General features: G+C 36.3%; 1 protein-coding gene across 2 annotated transcripts; it reads right to left on the bottom strand.

The window, feature by feature from the left end:
- Positions 1–869: 869 nt before the first annotated feature.
- Positions 870–24,331, bottom strand: NUP54 (nucleoporin 54). Of its 2 annotated transcripts, XM_051964389.1 has the most exons (13): positions 23,845–24,331; positions 23,087–23,248; positions 20,850–20,933; positions 20,603–20,731; positions 17,813–18,039; positions 17,021–17,208; positions 11,181–11,377; positions 7,167–7,221; positions 6,408–6,501; positions 4,066–4,173; positions 3,523–3,642; positions 3,029–3,139; positions 870–1,696 (listed from the first exon to the last, which is right to left on the bottom strand). In XM_051964389.1, the coding sequence occupies exons 1-13, from the start codon at positions 24,314–24,316 to the stop codon at positions 1,568–1,570; spliced, it is 2,076 nt and encodes a 691-aa protein (XP_051820349.1). In that variant the 5' UTR covers positions 24,317–24,331; the 3' UTR covers positions 870–1,567. The 2 variants fall into 2 exon arrangements, with proteins under 2 accessions (XP_051820349.1, XP_051820351.1); XM_051964391.1 differs by lacking the exon at positions 23,087–23,248.
- Position 24,332: the final 1 nt, after the last annotated feature.

Genomic DNA, 24,332 nt, shown 5'->3' with positions numbered 1-24,332 from the left:
CCAAGTCAGCTCCTTTGGGTATTTTTCTAGCAGAGGAATTTCTGGGTCAGACAATATTGGTCTTCTATAGCTAATTTGCATAATTCCATATTATTTTCCAGAATTGTGTCCTCAATTCAGTTTGGTGAACAGTACATTTGTTTCTTTACACATTGACTATTTTCATCTTTTGTCATCTGAAAATTTGCTGAGAATAAGGAAACCTCAAAGATGTATTTTGATTTCTATTTCTCTTAATGATTTGGAACATTCTTTCATATGGCTAATTTGTAATTCTGCACAGAACTGTTTGTTCTTATCTATTGTTTCTCTAGTGAAAGCTGGATCTGGGTCTTATCAATTTCTTCATATTGCCATTAACAGAGATATTTGATGATACAAAGAATTTTTCTCAAGTGAACTGCTTCTCTTACTCCAGACACATTATGTAAAATAATTGAAAACTTCTGGCACACATCAGTTATTTTATCTTTTGAGACTGCTTCTATCCCTTGGTAAAGAATTCTCATCTGCCCAAACCTATGAAAAGCACATGATCTACTTCTAGTTTCATTTTTTTTAATGCTATCACTTAATATTTCAGGTCACATATCCATTTTGAATTTATTTTGGTATAAGAAAGATTTTGACAGACATCCTCTTTACATTTGGTTTGGTACCGCCAGCTTCGATATTAAAAAAGAAAAGCACCTATAAATACTGCTTCCCTTTATTGTATTTGGGCTTGAAAAAAATTAGAGCCATGTATGTAAATAATGATACAAGATTAAACATTTAGTTAATAGCAGCCTTGCATTGTTTTTTTTTGGAGAACATAAAACGTGTTCACATATCAGCATTCAAATAAACAAATACCAGAAAGTATCATATAAAAGTTATCACAAAACAAAAATTTATTTATAAGAAGTTTCCATCTTTTACAGAAATAAAAAGAAAAAAATAGAGGACAATGTTGTAAAACAGACAAACACTTCTTGTAATTTCCTAAAGACTTGGGCTCATTTTGCAAATAAGTAAAATCATATAAAAATAGCTTGTAAAATCCTTGGTAATTCCCAAAAGAAAACAACAATAACTAAGGAGTCTTGGAATTTTTCTTCACTCTTCCCAAAGATGGATATGCAAATAGAAAACTGACATACATTTACTCTATAACATACAGATTTGCAATAGCCTTGTTATCATTCAGTTATTTATTTTATACTGCAAAATTCACTTGTTTTCATATTTTTATTGGCTGTGGAAAAGCCACCGTAAAAGGCTCAATGAAGAATAATCTTTAAACACTGATTTTTCAACAATGCTGCAATAGTACATATCCTATTGGTAATTAATTAGGAACCTTTCCTCATTTTAAAATAAATACAGCTTTTAAGTACAAACCTTTCAAGTTTGAAGAGTTGTGTGAGCTATTCTACTACAAAATTTATTGTCAATAACTTTCTCAGAAACCAAGCTAAGGTAGGGCCTTTTTTTATAAAGTCATTTTCAGCCTCAGGGGAGATCTGAAACAGCGACAGATCCATAAACAGCTCCATAAACCCAAAAGACAGAAGGCTGTGTATTGTCAACTGAAGACTCCTCCTCTGATATGGATGTTCTCATTCAATCCGTGTTCTATCAATTTTATATCCTCCAGATCATCTTTTATGATGCTAATCAAGTGGCTGAGGCCTTCCTGTTGTTGTTTCAAATGCTAGAAGGGTTAAAAAAAGAAAAGAAAGAAAAGTCAGAAAAGGCAGTGAGTCATTCCTGTGTATTTACAGCTTGATTATCTGATTAGACAGGTAACTCAGCAGGGCAGGGAGCTTCCTCTACGCCAACACAGATCAGGCAGCTGGTCTACACTGGAGGCCCCAAGGGGCTCTGACTGGCATAGGGCCACGTGGCCATCAGCCTGTATCAGGGGTCAACCTAAAACCGAAGTCCTCTGACCTCTCGTTTAAGGTCTAAAGACTAAAGGTTAAGACTAAGGATAGTCAACAGGTGCAACACCTGTCAACAATGTTTCCTTTCCACACGGCCCTTTATAGCCTTCTATGGCAGAGACCCCAACAATAAATGCTGATCAATAAAAGACCGAATTTCTGAGTTTTTCTGCAGCCTTATGCTATAATGGAACTACAAATCTGTGCATATAAATATTGTACATAACCTACTGGTAAAACTATTAATCAGAGAATTCTTGCTCTATTATACTATATTGGAAATGTGTAGCCTGCAGACCCCAAAGATCAGAAATTATTAGGCTTGAGAGCTATAGAGCAAAACCATTTCTTGTTGGTCACTTAACAAAATATCATATGACAACTATTTTATAACCATCTTCAAACATATGGATCAGTGGTGTTCTAACTCAAATAGAAGTGGATCCCACAGGCTGCATATTAACTTAGAGAACCACAAATGAACAACATCCACGTCGTATTACATTATCTATTTTATGAAAACATCTGCCAATTACATAGTAATCTGGTTCAGGCTGAGTGGGGAGCATGTGGCCCCATAAGCTTGATGTCTCTGACCTGGATAACCTAAAATTCAAGATCCCTACAAAGGACATTTATTGGATAAGGCTTTTAGTTGTTATTGTTTAGTCATTTTTCAGTCTCGTCCAACTACTGATTTGGGATTTTCTTGGCTACAATACTTGATGGACTGCCATTTGCTTCTCTAGCTCATTTGCTAGATGAGGAAACAAAGGCAAATAGAGTTTTAAGTGACTTGTCCAGGATCACATAGCTAGAAATTGTCTGAGGTGGGATCTGAACTCAAGATCTATCTGACTCAAGGTCCAGCGTGCTTATCAACTGCACAGGAGCAGCCCTGTAAATTCTTTTATCCTTCCCTATAGATTTTTTACAAACAATAGTGGAGGAGGGAAAAAAAAGGAGGAGGAGGGGCCAGGACTCTTCTAGTGAGACAATCGTTCTGTCCTGATGGGAATAGCTACAGAACTCATGTTAAAAAGCCCATAACATGCATAGCAATCAAGTCTTTTTCCATCCACATAAAGTAAAACATTTACCTGTTTGATTTCCCGGAGAAGATCAGCATCTACATAATATCGTTCCTCAGATTTCACAGCTCCAAAGTGATTCTGCATCCTGATCTGGGACATCAACTCATTTAGTCGACCCTAATAATAGGATGGTGCAAAATGACTTTGTTAATACATAATCTGGCATGCACAATATTTGCTGGCAATGCTGGGTCATTTTCAGCTGTACCTCTGAAAAGGAGATAGCTTTAAAAAGAAATGAAAATATCTCTTAACTACTGAAAAATTAATCCTGATTTAAGGTCACAGTGAAGGTGTAAATATTCTAATTTCTGGAGAAATGCATATCTATACTTAGGCCAATAATTATTTCCTTATGGAAGTTCTCCAAAAAATGATTGTTTGGCAGAGATGAGAGTGGGGGATCCAGCCCTCTAAGGCTTCCTTTCATACTTTGCTTAGGTCATGTAGATCATGGTCCTGTGCCTGTAGGTAATCCAAGAAAAGCTTGGGCTTGTTACCTTGAACTGTGTAGGTGCATTTAGTTCACATTGAATTGTGTCCAGCTGTACTCGGAGCTGCTCTTCGTCAGCTTGGATAGCATAACCACTCTTTCTCTGAATTTCCTGCTTAATCAGGACCTGTAACAGGAGAGACACAGAGAAGATCTTGTTTTCCTTTTCAGTTATGTCCCAGAGAATTTTACTTTTGTCTTAAATTGAAGTAGCTTTAACTTTGTTCTTTTCCTTTTTTACAAGAAAAATTCACTGGAATGGGATGTAGGGGAAGAAATATATTTGAAAATGACTGACTGATATAACCAAATATAGATATCTATTCCTGGTGACAGCTGTCTATGCCATAGCCAGGGGGCATACCTTCCTCTAGCTAAGCTTCATATTTTTCCCCTTTCTATAAACTAAAAAATATACCAAAGGTCATAAGGTAATCTAGTTGGGGTGGGCCTTTTCCATTTTTTTTTTTTTTAAGAAAATGGATCCTAGATAGTCTTTTAATCAGATAACTCAGTTGCAGCCACCCTGAAAGCAACTCTCTGTTGCTACCTGCAAGGTCCTATGGGAAAGCTCCATGAGTTTCCTCTTGTATTGGGCTATTTTAGCCAGAGTGGTCGTCTGATTCTTCTGTAACTCACTGATATCTTCAGATATAATCTGCCAAAAAAAAAAAAAAATACAATTATTGCGATGGCACTTTGATTGATTCATTTTTAAATGATCAAAACCACATTTGTGCTGTTCCAGCAAGTAAGACAGCTGAGGTTCACCTGGCCCCTGATCACTCCAAAAAAGATGGGGTTCTATGGAGACAGGGGTACACTAAGCCAGTAAAAAAAGGCTGGTTCACTTTTATAGAACCACACCATCATTCAGCCTGTAAACAATATTAGGTTAGAAAGAAGCATGCCATTGTAATGTAATAGTTGCAAATGTGTACTGCCCTCCTCCCCATTATGGGTGGTGTGAAAGGGATTTTGAGTTTGGGATATTATATAAATGTGTTCTCAAAAATGACACATTTCTCGTTGGATCTGCTGAACTTTTCCCCCCTCATCTTCTTTCTTTTTTAATATGTTAGGAAACTCAGAATCACACCAAATTAGAAACCCAAGAAATGACTGTGTTAAATTATTATCCCAGAGATAATTTTGAAGTAGAGTCAATCTTCCACATCAGAGTCTGCCTTTGGCAAGCCCACTGTACTCTGTATTAACAATTAATAACCTTAGGACAGTCAAAGAAGGGAGATGATCTTGAAGCTGCTTCCCGGAGGGATAAAAATACATACTTAGTGTACCTACCCCACCAATAATTGAGTGCAAGTGGAGGAAGAACAAGTGTCTTCAACAAAGGGTTTAAAATACTATAGTACAACTATGAACCGGGAGCAACCATTCTGGAAAACATGCTTTTTAAAAAAGTAGTAAGGGGCAGATAGATGGTGCAGTTGATAGAGCACTGACCCCAAGTCAGGCAGGTCTGAGTTCAACTGTAACCTCAAGCAGTTAACATGTTCTAGCTGTGTGACCCTAGGCAAGTCACTTAATCGCAATTGTTTCATGGCCCACCCCACCTCCCCCAAAAAAGTGAGTAAAATTTGGCCTTACAGATCAAAGTGAAGGGGAAAAATTTCCAAATATATAAGTATTTTCTGTAGTAGCAAAGAACTAGAAACAAAATTGAGTGCCCATTGATTGGGATTAAATAAGATTGTGGTCTAAGAAAGATAAAGAATTCAGAGAAACATGGGAAGGTAGGACTGAGCTACTCTAATCAAAGTAAGCAAAACCAGGAAAACAATATGACAGTGATAACGGTGTAATGGAGAAAATACCCTATCATGAACATTTCATTAACAAGGACCTCAGGGGCAGAATTCCATAGATGTGATTGACTGATCGAACTTTTTTGTTATGTCTTTATTCCAAGAAAAGGTTCCCTGGACAGAGGAAAAAGAAGGGATAATATCTAGAAATGAATGTAATGTAAAATAATTTTAAAACATAAATAAAAAAGGCACAATTATAATCAAATATGAGAAGGGCTAGTTCTCTTAGTGTTTTAATAAGCTTGAGAACAAAAACAAAATGTATACAAGTTATATACAGGGAGCTAGGTAATGGTTCACTATAAAGAAGGCCTCCAACACATCCAAGAATGACACAGGTTGCTCTATGGAGTAAAGATTTCCCTATTATATTCTGAGCAGAAACTAGGTGATTATCTGTCAATAGCTAATAGTTAATAGAGTAGCAACTCCTTTAGTCAGTGGTAGGTTGGATTCAATGAGCTTCTAAGATCTATTTCATCTCTAAGTCCCTGTGATTCTATTATACAAGGTAACTACAATGTTCTAAATCAGATTTAAATATTTAAAATTATTTCAAAATTTTTCTATGTACTTCATTAATCCCATCACAAATAATGTCATTAATCCTATCACAAGTAACACATTACAAGACTGTACAAAGTAACAAATTTAGTATGTTCAAGTTTCATTTCATAAAAGTACTTAATGAAAATAAAACAAGCATTGTCCCATGAAGTTAAAAGGATCAACTAATTAAGCAGCTTTTACTATCGTAACAGGTGGCCTTTATAGGACCACATATATAGCTGTTTCACAGTTTAATGCATTTCCATTTTAGTCAAAGAAATATCAATTCTAAATTCAGAAAATAATTTGATAATTTTGTGTTCTTGGAATGTCTTTGTATTACAAAAGAAGAAACAATCAACAGCTACAATTACTAATTGATAATACATAGTATATTACCTTTCTGAGACACTTCCAGCCAGTAAACCATGGTACTGGTATATACAATGACAGAAATCTAATTTCTCTAATACTACGCCCAGGCCCAGGGGATGAAAACCTAAATGCTTACATCTAATCTGGTCTGATGCTGCTTAGTCATCTGGTCTTGGACCTTCAATCTTCGGAGAAGTTCTTTGAAACCCACCATTGGCACAGGAATCAGCCTACAGAAATGAGGTGTTTAATTCCACACAGACACACACAAATGAGCAACAATATTAACAGTCCTTCCTAGATAAGATGATGTTTGCCATCAAAATCTCTAAGTGACTAATAAATGTGCTGATTTCACTGGAGAAAAGGTGCTGAATGAGAAGTATGATTTCACTGCTATGGGGAACCTCTGGTGAGTAGACTCCTTTTACCAACCAACATCAACAATCTTTAACCTAAGTCAGCAAAGCTCCCTGGGGAGCTGAGAAGCCAGCCCAAGTATGAGCCACAGACAGGGCTTGAACCCCTCAGGCTGACAGACCATTACTCCATGCTGACTTTATTAGAACAAAAGAATTTCAGAGAGGTCAGGTCAGGGACCTGGGTCCAACTTCATTTTAAACTGTCTCAAAAGATTAACTTACCCAAGGTCACACCTTGTCAGTGGCAGTTCTGGGATTACAGCCTGGATTTCCTAACTCCAGGTCTGATACTCTTCCCACTACATCAGATTGTCTCCTGAGCTCCAAAAACCAAACATTCATGAGAATAAATTTTACCAATCCCATTGACAATAAATACCACTCATTAAACACTTATCATGGACTCTATCCTGCTTCCCAGTAGCAAGCACTATTAACACTATTAAAATAACGACATATTAATTCAGACTTACTTTTCAGAGTCAGGGTTATCCACTTTGGCCTGTTCCCAGATAATTGGATCAACACCTACCAACACCAAGAAAAAATAATATTAAAGATAAATCTTTCTGAATATATTGCTTCTGATAAGTACATTAATTAAAGAATCAGCCTGTTTAATACGGGTGTGCTTTTTGGTTTTTTTTGGTAAAAGTATAGCAAAACAGGAAAACAAAAAAATTTAGAATGTAACAGGCATTTTTATTTTTCTGTGTCATAAAGGATCACTATGAAGTTCTATTAAAATTCATAATTCACCACAAAATTCACACCATAACATGATTCAGAATGGCAGAAAAGTTTGAGTATTATGTGACAGAAGTTCTAAGTTCAAGGGTAAAATATTAACAATCATAGTTCTGGACAATAAATTTAGGGAAAACAAAAGGCAGCTAGGTCATGAGACAATCTAAAACTATCAAATCTATAATTAGACAAAGCATTTCCTATTCAGTTCAAAGAACTATAAATAAGCAAGATAAGTAGGAATTCCTCACATGTATAAAAAAGTGTTCAATTTTTCTTTACAAATACAATTTTTCCCAATTACATGTAATGATAGTTTTTTTAACAGTCATTTTTATAAGATTTTTAATTCCAAATTTTCTCCCTTCTCCCCAAAAGAACAAGCTATCTAATATAGGATATATATGCAAATATATATTTTTAATGCCAGAAAATTCAACTTTCCATGACACATACATACTATAATATTATGTATGGTACAAGATATATACTCTTAAGAGTGCAGTGAGTCTATTTCTGTCTGATGTTTTCTAGAATTGGCCTTCCCAGAATTGGAAGAGACTTCAGAGATTCTCTCATCTAATTTTTAATCTGTCTAAAAAATTTCCTGAAAAATAAATCATTTATCTCTGGGTTAAATACTTTCAAAGTTGGTAATGTCATCCCTCTGGAATAATTTTTGTAGATAGCTCTAGTAAGTCTTTTTCTTATTTCAAGTGAAAATTCATCATCTGAAGTTTCTGAACTTTGGTCCTATATCTGTCATCTGAGGCCAAATATTCTAATCTTCCTTCTATATGCCAGTATCCAAATAGCTGAAGAAAGATCTCAAGATCAACATAAATAATCCTATGCAGCAACCCTCTGATGTATGAAACATCAGGTAAAGGATAAACAACAGGAGGCAGCTAGGTGGCTCAGGAGAAAGAGCTAGGCCTAGAGTCAGGAAGACCGGAGTTCAAATCTGGCCTCACACCTTTATAGTTGTGTGACTTTGTGTAAGTTACTTAACCCTCTTTGCCTCAGTTTCCTCATCTGTAAAATAAGCTGGAAAAAGAAATAGCAAACTACTCCAGGAATTCTGCCAAGAAAACCCCAGATGGGGCCCCAAAGATTCAGACATGACTAACAACAGGTAAAACAGGGACACAGATGCTGCCAGTGATTTGCTCACTGGGATAGAAGAGATCCAACTCAGAGAGCAAGTTGAAAAAGATTTTTCTGTGAATCATGAGGTCCTCCACATGCTCCTCTTTTCTGATGTTGTACATCACTGCATATAGATCCAGACCACTGCAGAGCCTTCTCAGAAAAATCTTTAATCACTTAAGGAATTTGACCTAACCATCCACACAGAAAAGACCAAGTGGATGAAGAACAGCTACATCCAGATTTCAACCTGCATTTGCATGAACACCCTATAGAATATGCTTATTACCATATATAAATCTGGGACAAAGAGTACAAATGGTCTTAGCTAGAAAGGAAGAAATTAAGATAGGCTTCAGAAAATTGTAAAGCTCCTTTATTTGAGCTCAACATTCTTTAAGAGTACAAATCTATCTTTTTAACACTAAGAGTATACTGGTATTGCTATATGGCAATAAGGCATGAAATAGAACTGCCTCCAAAGAATTAAAAATGGCATTATAGAGAGCAATGGAAAGGCACAGGAGAGAGTATGAGTAAGCTGTACTATGTATCCAAAGGTCCAAAGAACACAAATATAAGGATCATCACAGAAATGTTTAAGAGAAAGAGAAGACAAGCTAGTCATGTGGACAGAACAATGGTTGACAGGTGGCCATCCAAAGTGTTCCACTGGTGCTTCAAAAGTCAGGAGACAGCAAGGAAAATCTCCAGCACATCAGATGGATCTCTCTGAGGTTAATGTAAGGGAGGACAGGGACCAGATTCACACAAAATCTATAGGGAGACATGAGTTTGTGATTTGCATTATGGAGGCATCTCCTAACCTGATATGACATAATTGTACTTCTATTTAAGAACCAAGAGACCTCCTCACCCTCATTTCCTTAAGTTCTCTCATCCAGGAGAAACATTACAAGTTTCTTCAACCAAACATAGTAAAAGTCTTTTTCAGTGCTGGTTGCCTTCCCCTAGTCATGCTGTGGTTTGTTGATGTCAACAAAAAGGTTTTTTTCATTCTACGAATGAATGAAAAGAAAACTGGAAGACATGAAAGGGAGTGATGGTTTACCCTAGGCAAGAGGTAGGATCTTCTGATATAAGAAGGACGAAGGAAAGAAAGGGTCTCAAGGCAAACCTAAGTTCTTGATCTTGCCCCCTTTTCATGTTCTCTAGAATCTTGTTCCATTCCCATCTTCACTTATGTCATCAATCTCCTTATCACTGGCTCCTCTTCCTACAAATACATTTCAGTATCCCCTGTTTTAATATAAATTTCACTTGACCACATCATTCCCTCTAGTTACCATCTCAATGCTCCTCACTCTCACTTCCATACTTCCAAAAAGAGTAGTTTACAATTGTTTCCTTCACTTTCTCATCACCCTTTTAAATTCCCATCATTTTAATTAGGGAGTTACTTCAGAAAATCACCAATGATCACCACATTCATGTTTTTTTCTATCTTCATCTCTCTTACCTTTTCCCAGCATTTGACATAGGTGATTATTAACTTATCAACACTCCTTTTGGCTTCCCCAAATATATTTCCTATTTCTGCTAATGGAAGTTCTATTCCCCCAATCATCTCGGCTCAAAAACTTGGAGTCATTTATATGATCACATTAAACTTACAAACTAATTCTATTGTCTTTTATATCTGTCTCTGCCTTTCTAAACCCCCCAAATAAATCCTTGTTACTTACATCCTGAACTATGTTCAAGAGCCTACCTGATCCCTCTCTTTATGTACACACCAATGCCAGATTAATGATTCTATCACATAGCTAGAGAGACATAGCACTTTGATCCTCAAAAGATCTTTAATGGCTTCCAGCAGCAATTTGGAATAACTGAATAACATTCAATTTGGATTTTAAGACCCTTTATAATCACCTGCATCCAAATTACCTTTTCATACTTCTATCACATTACCTCCTTTAATTCACCCAATGTCTCAGCCTTTGGCTTTACTCAAATACCCTCACTCCTTGTCTCTATGATTGCCTTTACAGTGTTTCATATACCTTAAACATGTTATACCCTTTTTTCAACTCTGCCTGGGATATCACTTCCTTCTATGACATTGCCAGCAAAAAGGGTTCTTTCAACTATTTTTAAGTTTTCTTCATGAATTTCCTATGAATTTTTATTTTTTGCTTTTATATTTATTTGTAAATATATTTTATTTTCTTCAGAGCATGCTGGATTCCCCATATTTTCTCCAAACTAAGCCTTTAAAGTCCTATAGTCACATCTCTGTGGTCACATAAATACTTAATACAATGTTTGTTAATTCATAGTGGGCACTTCTACTTTTGTGGTTGCTGATTAAAAGAATGTTTCAATTACCTATAATGTATACATATAATGTATAATCCCTTTTCCATTGCTTTAAATTTTTTTAAATAAAATGTTAACAATAAATAATACAAAATAATTAATGCTTAACTAGTTTTAAACATCCCTCCCAAAACCTTATGCTAAGACAAAAATGTCATAGGTGATCTTTAGCATTTCTGAAAGAAAATGTGTGCATATTTTCTTGTTTAGTCCATAATTTGATGAAATCTTAATCCTACAGCACATACCAGCAGGAGGATTCTGAAGAAGCTGCTTGATCTGTGCAGGAGAGAGCTCTGTTCTAGTCATAGAAAGGGTAACTCCAAGTTGCTGCAATGATGTTTTTATATTTGCCTGTTCAAAATGGGCATATAGTGTCGTAGCTGGAACACGCCTTGACGTGCCATTTGGAGAACGTTCAACAACATATATGACAACTTCTGTCCTGAAAAAAAATTCAGATAATAAAATATCATGCCTGTATCTTCCAGCATTAAATATAAATGCAATTATCTGGTTTTAGAAAAAGATATGGGAAAATTCTGAAAAGAGGTAGAGTAGGTAAGAAAATTCTAAGTTCCCCAGATTTCCTCCACAAACTGGACACAACTATGCCTCAGAATGGACATTACAGCAATTAAAAACAAAAGTTAGGGCAGAACAGTGGTCTTCCTGGGACAATCAGAAAGATCCAAAGAAAGATAACAGGATGGAGGTTTTGCTATGAAGCATAAATGCTTCCAGACTAATTCCACAGAAACAGCAAATAGCAAGCTCAGAGTTGGGAGGTAGCTTCAGCCATAGCCTTGCGAATTTTTACCGCCCCACAATATGAGAGTCAGGTTAAGTATTGGATTGGGAAAGACTGAAGAAACCTCAACTGATAAGGAACCCTAGGGCCCAACTGTGCTGCTGAGAAAACGTGATCCTGGGTGAGAGGTTAACAACATGATATGACATGTTTGCTCACTGTAAATGCAGAAGCAGTGGGGCAGGAATGCTGGCTGTAGGCACTTACAGAAGGGCAGAGCTTGTGGGTTTGGATTCTAGGCCAGAAGGGAGAACTGAAGGAGATCCTAAGGCCAGAAGCACCACCCTAGGACTAGAATCAATGATCCCAACAATCAGCTATAAAACGAGTAGGCAAATCTAGCGGAAGGGATGGGGAAAGGGAGGGAAAATTGGGACACAAGGTTGTGCAAGGGTTAATGTCAAAGAATTACCCATGCATATGTTTTGAAAAATAAAAACTTTAATAAAAAATATAAGTAGGCAAAGGAGAAAGAACTCAACCAAAGAAAATTACTATGGGAATAAGGAAGACCAGCGTTCATTTCCAGAAGAGGTTACTGAAATAATAAAAAGTTTTCTATCCCAAAGAGTAACATCAAATGGTCACCTGCCCAAAAAGAATTTATAGAAGAACTTAAAAACTTTTAAAAATCAAGTGAAAGAGATTGAAAAAATATAAAAAGAACAATCCAAGAAAAACAAGATTATGAAAAGAAACTCATCCAATTGGAAAAGGAGATACAGAATCTTAAGGAAGAAAGTGGTTCCTTAAAAACTAGAAGTGGGCAAGGGAAAGCCAGCAAAATTATAAAAGATCAAGAAGTAATAAAATGAAAGCATGAAAAAATAGAAGATAATATATCTCATAGAAAAACAGCAGAACTGGAGAACAGAACAAGAGAAGAAAATATAAAAATAATTATACTACCTGAAAGCTACATCCAAAAAAGGAACCTCAATATTATACAAAAAAAAAAAAAAATTAAAGAAAATTATCCCAAACTGTTAGAACAAGAGGGGAAAGGAGAAACAAAAAAAAATCTACCACTCACCACCTAAAAGAGATCCTATGAGAAAATTCTACAGGAAAGTCAGTTAATTACAAAACCTCCAGATCAAAGAGAAAATAATATAGGTAAAAAAAAAAAAAAAAAAAACCAACAACAAAAATACACAGTTCAAATATGATGGAGCCACTATTAGAATCACACAAAATCTAGCAGTAATTACAAAAAATATATCCTGAAAAGCAAAAGAAATGGAGTTGCAGACAAAAACATATTCAGCAAAGTTAAGCATAATTCTGAATAGGAAAAAAAAAATTCAACGAATTGTCAGACTTTCAGGATTTTGATGCAAAAAAGGCCTGAACTTAATAGAAAACTTGACATACAAGATGCAAAAGAAGTATCAAATAAACATAAAAGATTAATTTCAAGAGACTAAATAAGGGCAGACTGTTTATGCTTTGTATGTGGAAATGTAAACCATATGCCTAAGTTTGTCATTAGTAAGTAGTTAGAAAAACTAGGTTAGTTCTGAGTATATGATTCTAAAAAGCAAAATTATAAGAAGCAAAAACTGTAGAAAAGGGTAAAAAGAGAAATTAGATTATATCAATGAGGTGTGAGAGCAAGAATTGACACCAAGGAATTAGATGGAGGAAAGCTGGTACTTTTGGAATCTTACTCACATTGGCAATGGATTAGAGGGAATAATACATATACATCTAGAAAAGTATAAAAGTTCGTTTATTAAAAAAAAAAAAATTAAAGGAGGAGGTTATACAGAAGTATGTAGATTTATGGGAATGGGATAAATAGGGAAGGCAAGACTAAGAAGATGGAGGGAGAATAGCAATGCAAGGTAGTAGGTAGAAGAAAAGTAGAGGAGCCAGCAGGGACAGGAAACGAGATACAAACAAACAGAGTAATAATGATTAGGAGTAGAATTTATTAGGAAAAAAAGCAGAAGTATTAAGTGATTTCAGACAAAAAGTGATTCAATCAAAAGAAAAACAGGGAAACATCAGCATATGTTAGCAATATTAATCAATATTATTTTAGACTATTTAAAACTAGATAGTATAAGGCTGGAACATTGCTCTGGCATAAAAAAAAGATGAGTTGGTGGACTGAGAAAAATATGCAAAGACTTGGACCTAAAAAGGATGATATTATTTACCTTCAGAGAAATAGAAAACAAGTGTAGTACAAATCTTACATAGATGTATATGAATGTGTGTATATATATATATATATATATATACACATATGATTATAAATGTGTATAGACAGATAAATCCCTGGATGTATATAAAAATAAATCACAGCATAACTGTAGCCTCTTTGGGGCAAGTTGAGGAAAGGAAGGCAGAAAAAAGAAGTTACAAGTGCACGTGGAAAACAAAAGAAAACCTACAAGGAAACAAAGAAAAGATGGACAGTTCTGAATACAATGTCTAGTATTTATTATGTGAGTTTTCTCAAAATTGAAAACATGGCTTTTTTTTCTATAGTCTAAGTTTTAATATTAAAACTTTTTAAAGAAGAAGAAAAGCATAAAATTAGTATCACAAATAACAGTTGAAGTATAGAATAGGAGGCTTTTTTAAAAACCTAAGTAAAAAAATTTTAACTTTCCATTGTGGTATCAACAGGGACAAAGTTATTTTTGAAACCTTATGAATGGTATGAAAAAGTCCTTTATTAAAACTCTCTAACTTTTAAGTGTCACAATCAACGAATAATTATTAAGTACTATATTCTAGGAATGGGAGATACAAAGAATGAAACAATCTCTACTCAAGGAGCTTATATTGTAATGGAGGTGACAAGTACATAGGAATATAGAATAAATATAAATAAATACAAGTTAATTAAAAGGGCATAAACAACTGAAGAGAATCAAGGAAGTCTTCATGTAGAAGGTGATATTTAAGCTATTATCTTCTATATCAAGCGTTCTGTGATGCCAGGCACAAGCAACTGCTATTGCAAAAGCATAGAGAAGGGAGATGGAATGCAGCAGGAAAGGAATAAAGAAAAGGCCAATTTGGATGGATGAACCAGATAATTTACATAGCTAATTACTAAAAACTAACCTCAATAAACAGTCATTCCCATCTGTCTCTTGAGTTACCCTTCACACTTTTACCAGACTCATCTTCCTTATCTCTGATCACATTTTGTTCCTTAATGACGATCAAATACAATTTAAGCTTCTTTGCCCAGAATCCAAGGCCCTTCACAAAGTGTCAACATACTGCTTCTTAGTCTAATTTCATCTTACTCCTTTTGACTTAATTAGAAGGCTTCAGGCAAATATGCTTTCTTTATTTTTCTTCCCTATTCCTATTTTCCTACTCATCCTTTAAAATATAAATCAAATGGTCTCTCCTCTCCTAGAGATCTTTCACAATCCCCTAGTAAAAATTACATTCTTAACATCACAGAGAAACTGGCTCGGTAATTTCTAATGTATTAAATGAGCAGTTAAATTAACTGGGCATATCTCTGATGTCCCTCCCAATCCATGAAGACTGAAATGTAGTGTCTCTAAACTTCATTTCTTCCCTAAACCCAGGACAGCTCTTGGTAACCAGTAGTAGCCACTTCTATTTGCTAAACAGAAAGGAAGTCAATTTAACAAAACTTTTTACATGACCATTTAAGCTCATCTTCTTGGGAATAATTCTTCATTTAAAAAAAAATCTCAGAATTAATTTCTCATTATTATACTACAGCAGAATGCCTATTTAGGATCAGGCAGACCTGGGGGTCAACTCTCCCCTGACACTTAGTATCCAACTGACCTTGACCAAGTGACTTCAATTTTCTTATCTATAAAATCATGATAATATCTATAGATCTTACCTCATAGAATTTTAATAGGGCTTACCTGATATTTTAGTAAATTTTAAAGCATCAGTATCAGCAATTACTTATTACTGTGATTGCATACAAAAGCTACTCACAATTCTAATTCCTGAAACTATTTCTGTATGACAATTTGCAGATGATGAAATTGAAACTATTTCTACCCATATAAAAAGGTATTCCAAATCACTATTGATCACAGAAATGCAAATTAAGACAATTCTGAGATACCACTACACACCTGTCAGATTGGCTAAGATGATAGGAAAAGATAGTGACGAATATTGGAGGGGATGCGGGAAAACTGGGACACTGGTGCACTGTTGTTGGAGTTGGGAACACATCCAGCCATTCTGGAGAGCAATTTGGAACTATGCTCAAAAAGTTATCAAACTGTGCATGCCCTCTGATCCAGCAGTGTTACTACTGGGCTTATATCCCAAAGAGATCTTAAAGGAGGGAAAGGGACCCACATGTACAAAAATATTTGTGGCAGTCCTTTTTGTAGTGGTGGCAAGAAACTAGAAACTGAGTGGATGCCCATCAATTGGATAATGGCTGAATAAATTGTGGTATAGGAATGTTATGGAATATTACTGTACTGTAAGAAATGACCAGCAGGAGGATTTTAGAAAGGCCTGAAGAGACTCACATGAACTGATGCTAAGTGAAATGAGCAGGACCAGGCGATCATTATACACTTCAACAACAATACTATATGAGGATATATTCTGATGGAAGTGGATTATCTTCAACAAAGAGAAGATCCAATTCAGTTCCAATTGATCAATGATGGATAGAATCAGCTACACCCAGAGAAGGAACACTGGGAAATGAATGTGCAATATTTGCATTTTTGTTTTTCTTCCCAGGTTATTTTTACCTTCTGAATCCAATTTTTCTTGTGCAAAAAGAGAACTGTATGGATCTGCACACATATATTGTATCTAGGATACACTTTAACATGTTTAACATGTATGATACTGCCTGCCATCTAGGGGAGGGAGGGAGGAAGAGAAGGGGAAAGTTAGAACAGAAATGAGTGCAAGGGACAATGTTATAAAAATTATCCGTGCATATGTTCTGTCAATAAAAAGCTTTAATAAAAAAAAAAATTCTGTATTACTTAAATGCTGAATGTTTTCTCCTCTAAGTGGATGGTTAATTAATTGCAACAAAGATCATCAGTATTAAGTAAAAAAAGAAATTCAAAACCAAGAGAAAAATAAATGTAAGCATTCTAATAAATAGTAAATAAGTACTGAAACAAAGACAAAATGTGATTATAAATATGATTCAGGAAAGGAACAGTATATGAGGCATGGGAACAATACATAGGAAATAGAATAAGAACGCTACATTGTCACCAAGTATGTCTGAACAACAAGACAATGTACAAACCCTTAATATATACGTACTGGTCATCTGGCAATGTTTTCACACCTTCCACATTAACAGTAAGGGTCTGGTTTCCTCCCAGAATTTTATGGAATGATTCTATTAGCTGTTGTTGCTGGCTTCGGATATCTGCTTCCTTTCTATTGAAAATTAAAACTACCAGTCCATCTTCATCCTTATTGTTGGGCATGCAGCTATAACCTACTGCCTGGAAAGAGAGCATAGAAGATTGTGAAAAATCACAAATCTCAAGGCAGTCACTTACATGCTCAGTAAACCCATTTCTCCATCTTTAAAATGGAAATAACAGAATTTTTAGAAATTTAACATGCCAGTGATTTTGATAAAAAATGGAAGATGTTTAGTTGAATTTTTCAAATTATATATTGCCTATAAATGTTCATTCCCTTGTGTCACACAATTAATAAGGGCCAACCGTCTGAGGCAGAATTTGAATTCAGGTCCTCATGATTCCAGGGCCACTGCTCTATCCATTGCACTATCTCTATCTAGCATCCCCCAACAGCATCCACTTTAAAACCAGCAAATCTTCTGTTAGGATAACAGATATATAGGCTAGACATTTTTAGCAAAATATTTCTGAATACAAATCTCTCTGTTAGCACTAGATTATATCAAATTGGAATATTCTGTCTGCTTATTCTATTATATAATATACAGATCCTACACAAAAGGCACTCCATTTCAATGGAACATTTTAGTCTTTTATAGAAAGTAGCCTGATAATGTATTTTTAATTTGCTGTAAGTTATTTAATATGTCATTAATATTGAAAAAGATCAGCATCATACCTTAAATCTACAGAAGGGATTTTCCTGGGTAAATTCCACAGGTGGAATGTTATTGTTGAAGTATCCCTTGCCTGTTCCCCAGAAGGCCTGGAGTTGATTCCATTTTGCCAAAATAGCATCTCTTTCATCTCCCAGTAGTGTTGGGGCAGAAAGAGCACTTGCTGTATTGATCAGCTGGTTTGACTGGACGGGGGCTTGCGTGGGCTGACTGAAGAGACCACCTAAATCTGAGGAAGAGATGAAGATGTTTCTCTTAAAAATAAAAACAAGTCTGTATCAAGGGAGACAGAACAAAAAAGTTCTAATGGTACCTGTCCTTTAATAACTGTTTTATCATCCATTAACATGCTCAACTGAATATTTTTAATAATTTCAAATGGACAGAATGCTGTCTATTTGAAAGGAAGCTTTTGATTCAAATCCTGCCTCCAACACTTATTAATCATAACTTTTCTAGGCCTCAGATTTACGGTCTATAAATGTTTCTGATAATATCATGTATTAAACATTGTAAACTGTAGATGACTAGATACACATCTGCCATCACTCTTATTCTGAGGACCAAAAGACTCCAGGACCAAATTCCCATTTGTTTCAATACAGAGAAGTTAGGAAATGAATCATACTACATCTCAAACAATGATTATTAAATTCAATTCCAAAAGCTTACTGATAATCAATATTGTTCCATTCTGATATATTAGGGGTTCTGTTGAGTTGTCCTCAAATCTATTTCACAATATAAAAGATTCTATGTTTTTTTATTTAAAGCTTAAGCTAACTTTACTTAAAGTAAATTGAAGTTTACTAAAGTTAACAAAAGACCATAGCTATTAGCATATCCAAGCAAGACATAGACTACAAGACTATGATTCTCTCATAGGAAATTAAAGATTGATTATCATAAATATATTTTAAATTTGAAGGGATTGAACTTTTGAACCTTGAAGCTTAAATTGTACTTGAGTCTGGTACTTACAATAATAATTGAGCTTTTAAAGATCACCACAAATGATATTTAAATTGTTTGATTTACTATATTAAATACCTTTTTAAATATATATCTTTTGGTTATAAATTGAAATTTCTACAAAAATGTACTGTTCTTAGAAAATAAACAAACTTTGTTCTCTCAGGCTTTTTCACATGTAATTATTTCAAGGGATTTGATCTGATTCACATTATGATGGAATGGAGTGCTACCCTAAGGCAGTATTCACAACCAGATGTGTGTGTGTGTGTGTTTACGATTCAACTTGTTTTTTGGATTCAATTTCTATTGTCTTTCTTCACATCAAAGATCGATCTCTGTGATATAGGCCAAAACTTGAATGAATTTCAGTGCAAAAAATTTCCAAGCAACCCATATATTAGGCTGTATATAATGATACATTATAACATACAATGATAGAACAAATCATTTAAAGGAAATACATTACTATTCCTTTTTCCTCTCTATAGCTTGGATATCCAGTTTTATTATTGGGGAAGTAAGGAAGGACAAGTAGAAGATGTAAAAACAGCAGGAAAGAGCTGAAGGAGTCCTTAGAATGAAGAATTCTCAAAATGCTTTTCTGTGATCCTAGTGCTACTGACTGGGAATTTAGAAACTACAACAAGTCTTTTATGCCTAGTAAAGTATTACTTTTCAAGCAACTGCTTCAGTACCTATTCATATGCCAAGCAATGTATGCAAAGTCCTAAGAGTACAAATACAAATGAAATAATCTTATTTTCAATAAGTTTACATTTTAATGAGAGAAAAGAAGTACTATATAGAGAGAAAATAAAAAAGTAAATATAATAAATACAAATAAATGTTAATTAAGGCAGGAGGATAACTAGCAGTAAAAGGGTTCAACAAAGGCTTCATGTAGAAGGTGGTGCTTAAAATGCATCATTAAAGAAGAGGGGGCTATATGGCAGAGGTGAGGAAGCAGAGCATTTTAAGAACAGGGTTGGGCACTGCAAGGACCATATATAAGGAACAGAGAGATTGGAGCAAAGAGTGTAGGAGGAGAATGGCATTTAAAGAGGCTAGAAGATTGTACAGGTTTTTTAAAGTAAAAAGAGGCATTCATAATTTATCCTAGAGGCAACAGGAAGATAATAGAGTTGGCTGAGTAGGGAAGTCATACAGTTAGATATACATCCCAGAAAAACTGCTCTGACAGTGCTTTGAGACAACTCTCAAATTTTTCGAAATGCTAGCCCCAAGGAGAAAAGTATATTCAGCATCGTCCAATGCTGTTGAGAGATGGAGGACTAGGACAGGAAAGAGACCATCAGAACCAGCAACTTTGAGGCCATTGTTAACTAGGAGAAGAATGGTTTTAATTGAGAGGGGAGGTTGAAAACTCCACCGCAGAGGGCTAAGGTTTCAAAAGAGAGAAGCCAAAGCAATGACTGTAGACAGCTGTTTCAGGAGTCTGGCTGAGAGAGGACTGCAGCCAGAGCGAATAATGGGGCACCAGTTTTAAGAATGGGGAGACTTGGGCATGTCTGAGAGCAGTACTGAAGGAACCAGGAGAAAAGGAGAAGTTGAAGATTTGAGAGATGAGATGTAAGAAAATACAATCTGCAGGAGACAGAGCATGGGATCAAGTGCCCTGCATAAGGGCTAGTCTTAGTGGGAAGAAGAGCCACTTCTTTGTCAGAGACTGGGTCCAACTGAAGATGTATAACATAAATACAGAGAAGTCACACAATCATGACAAATGTGAAATGACCAAAAAACACACAGTAAATGACATGAATTTTTAAGGAGTGAAACAAACTTCTTATACTTACTACTTTGACTCTGCTGTGTATTAAATGTACCAAATCCTAGCCCAGTTCCCAAACCAGTACTGCTTCCTGTAGTTGTGCCAAAACCAGTTCCAAATCCAAAACCTTTGTTCTGAGTAGCACCAAAGAGGCCTTTGAAGGAAAAATTTCATTTACAAAAGTGTTACTTAAAAAAAATGCAACTGCCCAACTGGCTTATATCAATGATCTTTTAGTTCTAGAGTTAACTCTATCTAGTCTGGGCTCTTACCACTTGTGCCTGTGTTAGTGGGAGCAGAAAAGCTGAATGCAGAACCTGACGTTGTAGTGGTGGTTCCAAACCCTCCAAACGTACCTAGCAAATAATAATCAAAAACATGGAAAACAGCAGTGTTAATATACTGTTTCTATTAAATAGTGGCTCTACTCTTTGCCTGATATCTATAAATATGTTTTATAAAAATGTTCTGACAACCATTTTTCAATGTAATTGTTTTTAAAAGAGCCTAATGTGCATATATATATGTGTCTATGTATATATGTACACACACATATAAAAGTCTAAGAAATTCACAAAGTTCACTAACCATCTAAGACAAAGGTCTAGGACATCAAAAAGGTTAAAAAATCCTGCCAGTATTTTAGATGTTAACAATTTAATACACATCTCATAAAATACATACGCATACATAGGTATGCGTGTGTGCGCGCATGCGTACATACATAAATATATATAATCCTCAGTTGTTTTGGTTCCATACTTTTAAAAGACACACCAATTTGACTGAAGACCTCCATTTCAGTAAATATATTAACATATTATCTTGCTATCTAATGTTCAAGAACATATTTTTGAAGTTTGGAATAAAACAGCATTTCAAAGCACCAAATAAAGTGATCAACAGGGTACAATTTTGAGGACACACTTCACATACTTACCATAGTAAGAAGCTGATTAGTTAATTTACAATTTATAATCACATTTGAAAACTTATCAATGGTTAAAAAAAAATTTAGTGACATATTGTACAAATATGACATTGATGTAAGTGATTTAATACATGGACCGCAACTGATAAAAATGGAAATGCCAGTGTTTTTAAAAAATTATATATTGAATTATTTTTTAAAATAATACATAATAAACACTGTCATTTATTTTTGCTGAGTTGTAGCTCTATTCAGAAGCACAAATCAAACACAAAACTCCATTTCCCTTCAGTGTTAATTTTATGCAGGAAATAATTACATGTAAAACAGTATTAAGATTGTATTAGATTATAGGCCTCTTGAGAGCACAAACTGTTTTCATCTTTAATCCCCAGCATAATGCCTTGTACAAAGTAGATACTTAACAAATATTTGTTGAATTGAATTCAAAGAATGCTAGTATTTTGTAACTATAAAAAAAAAAAGTACAGTGCATGATTATTCTAAGAATAACATTTGTCACATCTTAAACTTTTTTGCTTAAAATTAAGCATATGATAGCTTGAACATATGGATTCTATACAACACTGGATTTACAAAAGAACTACCCCAACATAAGTTTTAAACAGCAAAAATATTTTTGAAAATAAGTTTTTAATAGAGAAAAATTGGCAATGGGCATTAAGTGACCAATTAAGTCATATAAAAGAATGGAATAAGTTTTACAAGCAGCTGAGCTAAAAGGTTTTTCTAGGAAAAATCTGTAGAAGTAAGTATACAAAGTACAAACACTTGTGCAGATCCTCTTGCCAATTAAAAAAGATCTTAAAACTAGAATTTCACATTACAAATCAGCAGCAGCAGCTGTGAAAACACAAACAGAACGCTTACCCAACTAGCCAGCTTTTAGAAGAACTTGGTGGTGGGTTTTTTTTTGGTGATAAAACCAAATTCCTCGCTATTAAACTTCAAAACAATGAGTGAAAGGGGCAGAATAAGGTACACCAAAGAATAATATTCTAGCTTGCTGGGGAATAAAAACTACACTTAGAAAAAGTCAAACTACTGATATAAAGCTGTTTGTATAAGATTTGTTTCTTCTGAGAAAACAGCTATAACTGTGGAACACTGATGACAACAATCTGATGAAATTCCAAAGGACAGATGTAGGAATGATGAGAGATGACCGCAGGAGTCCAAGAATCCAAGAAAAAAATGTGTTATCTCAAATAAATTGGATGTTGCTCAAAATTATCAAAAATTTTAACATGGGATCTTTGATGATTCAGTCATGTCACCGGGGACATAATTTAGATTCTGTTTTCTATTAAAAGAAAACATCAGCCCCTTTTCCAACCGCGGGAACATTCAATAAATTCGATACTGAATTTGAGATTACGCTCCCCAGGAAAATGACCGTTTTTTTTTTTTTGTTTGTTTTTTTTTAAAGATTTTTGAAAATTCCATTTGGAAAGTTTGGAGTCCAAATTGCTCCCTGGTTTCCTAGGGCTACCAGGCTGGGTAGCCCATTTTTGGAGTCCTGCTTGAACATCCACGAAGTGACAGGGGTCTCTCTACCTGCGCTGGCCAGAGGGTTACCAAAACTGAAGGGGGCCGCGGCGGTGGTGGAAACACCGAAATTCCCAATATTAAAGTTCACTGCAGGATTAGCAGCTAATCCGAAACCCCCAAAATTAAACCCAGTGTTGGTGGAGTTGGCAGCCTCCAGCCCACCAAATCCTGACAGGCGGGAGGGAGGGAAGGGGAGAGAGAGAGAGAAAGAAGAGAAAAGAAAGCACATTAAGAATTACAAGAGTCAGAATTACCACGGACAAGATTAGACTGTGAGCTCCCAGAGGGCAGGCCCTGTCTCGGGCCCTCTTCGGGGTCCCCCACGCCCAGCACGGGCAATAGCTGGTATACATATAATAGGTTTCCTAAGTGCTGCTGGACTGACTGTCCCCTGTGGTCAGTACGTGTCTGACACACGGGAGGCACTTCGTTAATGTCTGTTGGCCAGCACTAGGCGTAATGCCTTGAAATAAGGATTGCAGAGAAGGCAAGACGAGGGGAGGGGCGCCAGGGAAATCAAGGCCCAGGGGAGGGGTTCCCTCTTTCCCCTTCCCCCCGGGACTTCGGGGTCAGGGCTGGGGGCGGTGAATCCTTTGGCTCAAGACTCCGGCCATGTCACTGCCTCGCCGGCCCTAAAGGGATCGCCTTCCTGTATTCAGCTAGGGGGGCGCCTACTCGGGGCCGGGCCTGGCCGTGGGTGGAGGGAGGAAGGGGTCCCCGCGCGGATCTCCCCAGCCCGTCCCGCCCCAATCCTCCACACTCACCTGTAGGGGCGGCGGGGGTGGCGGTCGTGGCCGTGCTGCCCGCGGGAGCCCCGAAATTGAAAGACATGACGCCCCCGGGGCCGCGGCAGCTCTCAAGGGGCGCTCGGTGTACCGGTGGAAGGGTCCGGCCGGGGAACGAGAACCCGAAACGAAAGGGTTCCCGGGAGCGGCAGGGGACGGCAGGAGGTGGGGCCTCGGAGGAAGCCCGCCTTGCGTCGCGTCGCGTCTCTGTGGCGTCACGAGGGAATTGTTTCGTGAGTCGTGGCTGGGAAAAGTGCGCGTGCGCAGGGTCTCCGCGGTGCGACTCACAGCGAGATCGGGGCGCCGGTGAATGCCGATCTGCACGTGCAGCTCCGGAATGCGGCTGCCCTTGGGAACCCCCAGGCTTCCGCACTCCCCGCACCCCCGCCCCTCCCCGGCTCTCCCCCGGGACTTTAGCGTTTTTTGTTGGTTCTTCTCTCGATTTTCTCATTTCTGACTGTTTCCTT

This window comes from Antechinus flavipes, chromosome 6 (genome assembly GCF_016432865.1).
Source record: "Antechinus flavipes isolate AdamAnt ecotype Samford, QLD, Australia chromosome 6, AdamAnt_v2, whole genome shotgun sequence".
Taxonomy (NCBI): Eukaryota; Metazoa; Chordata; class Mammalia; order Dasyuromorphia; family Dasyuridae; genus Antechinus; species Antechinus flavipes.
This window is presented reverse-complemented; position numbering and strand designations above follow the sequence as displayed.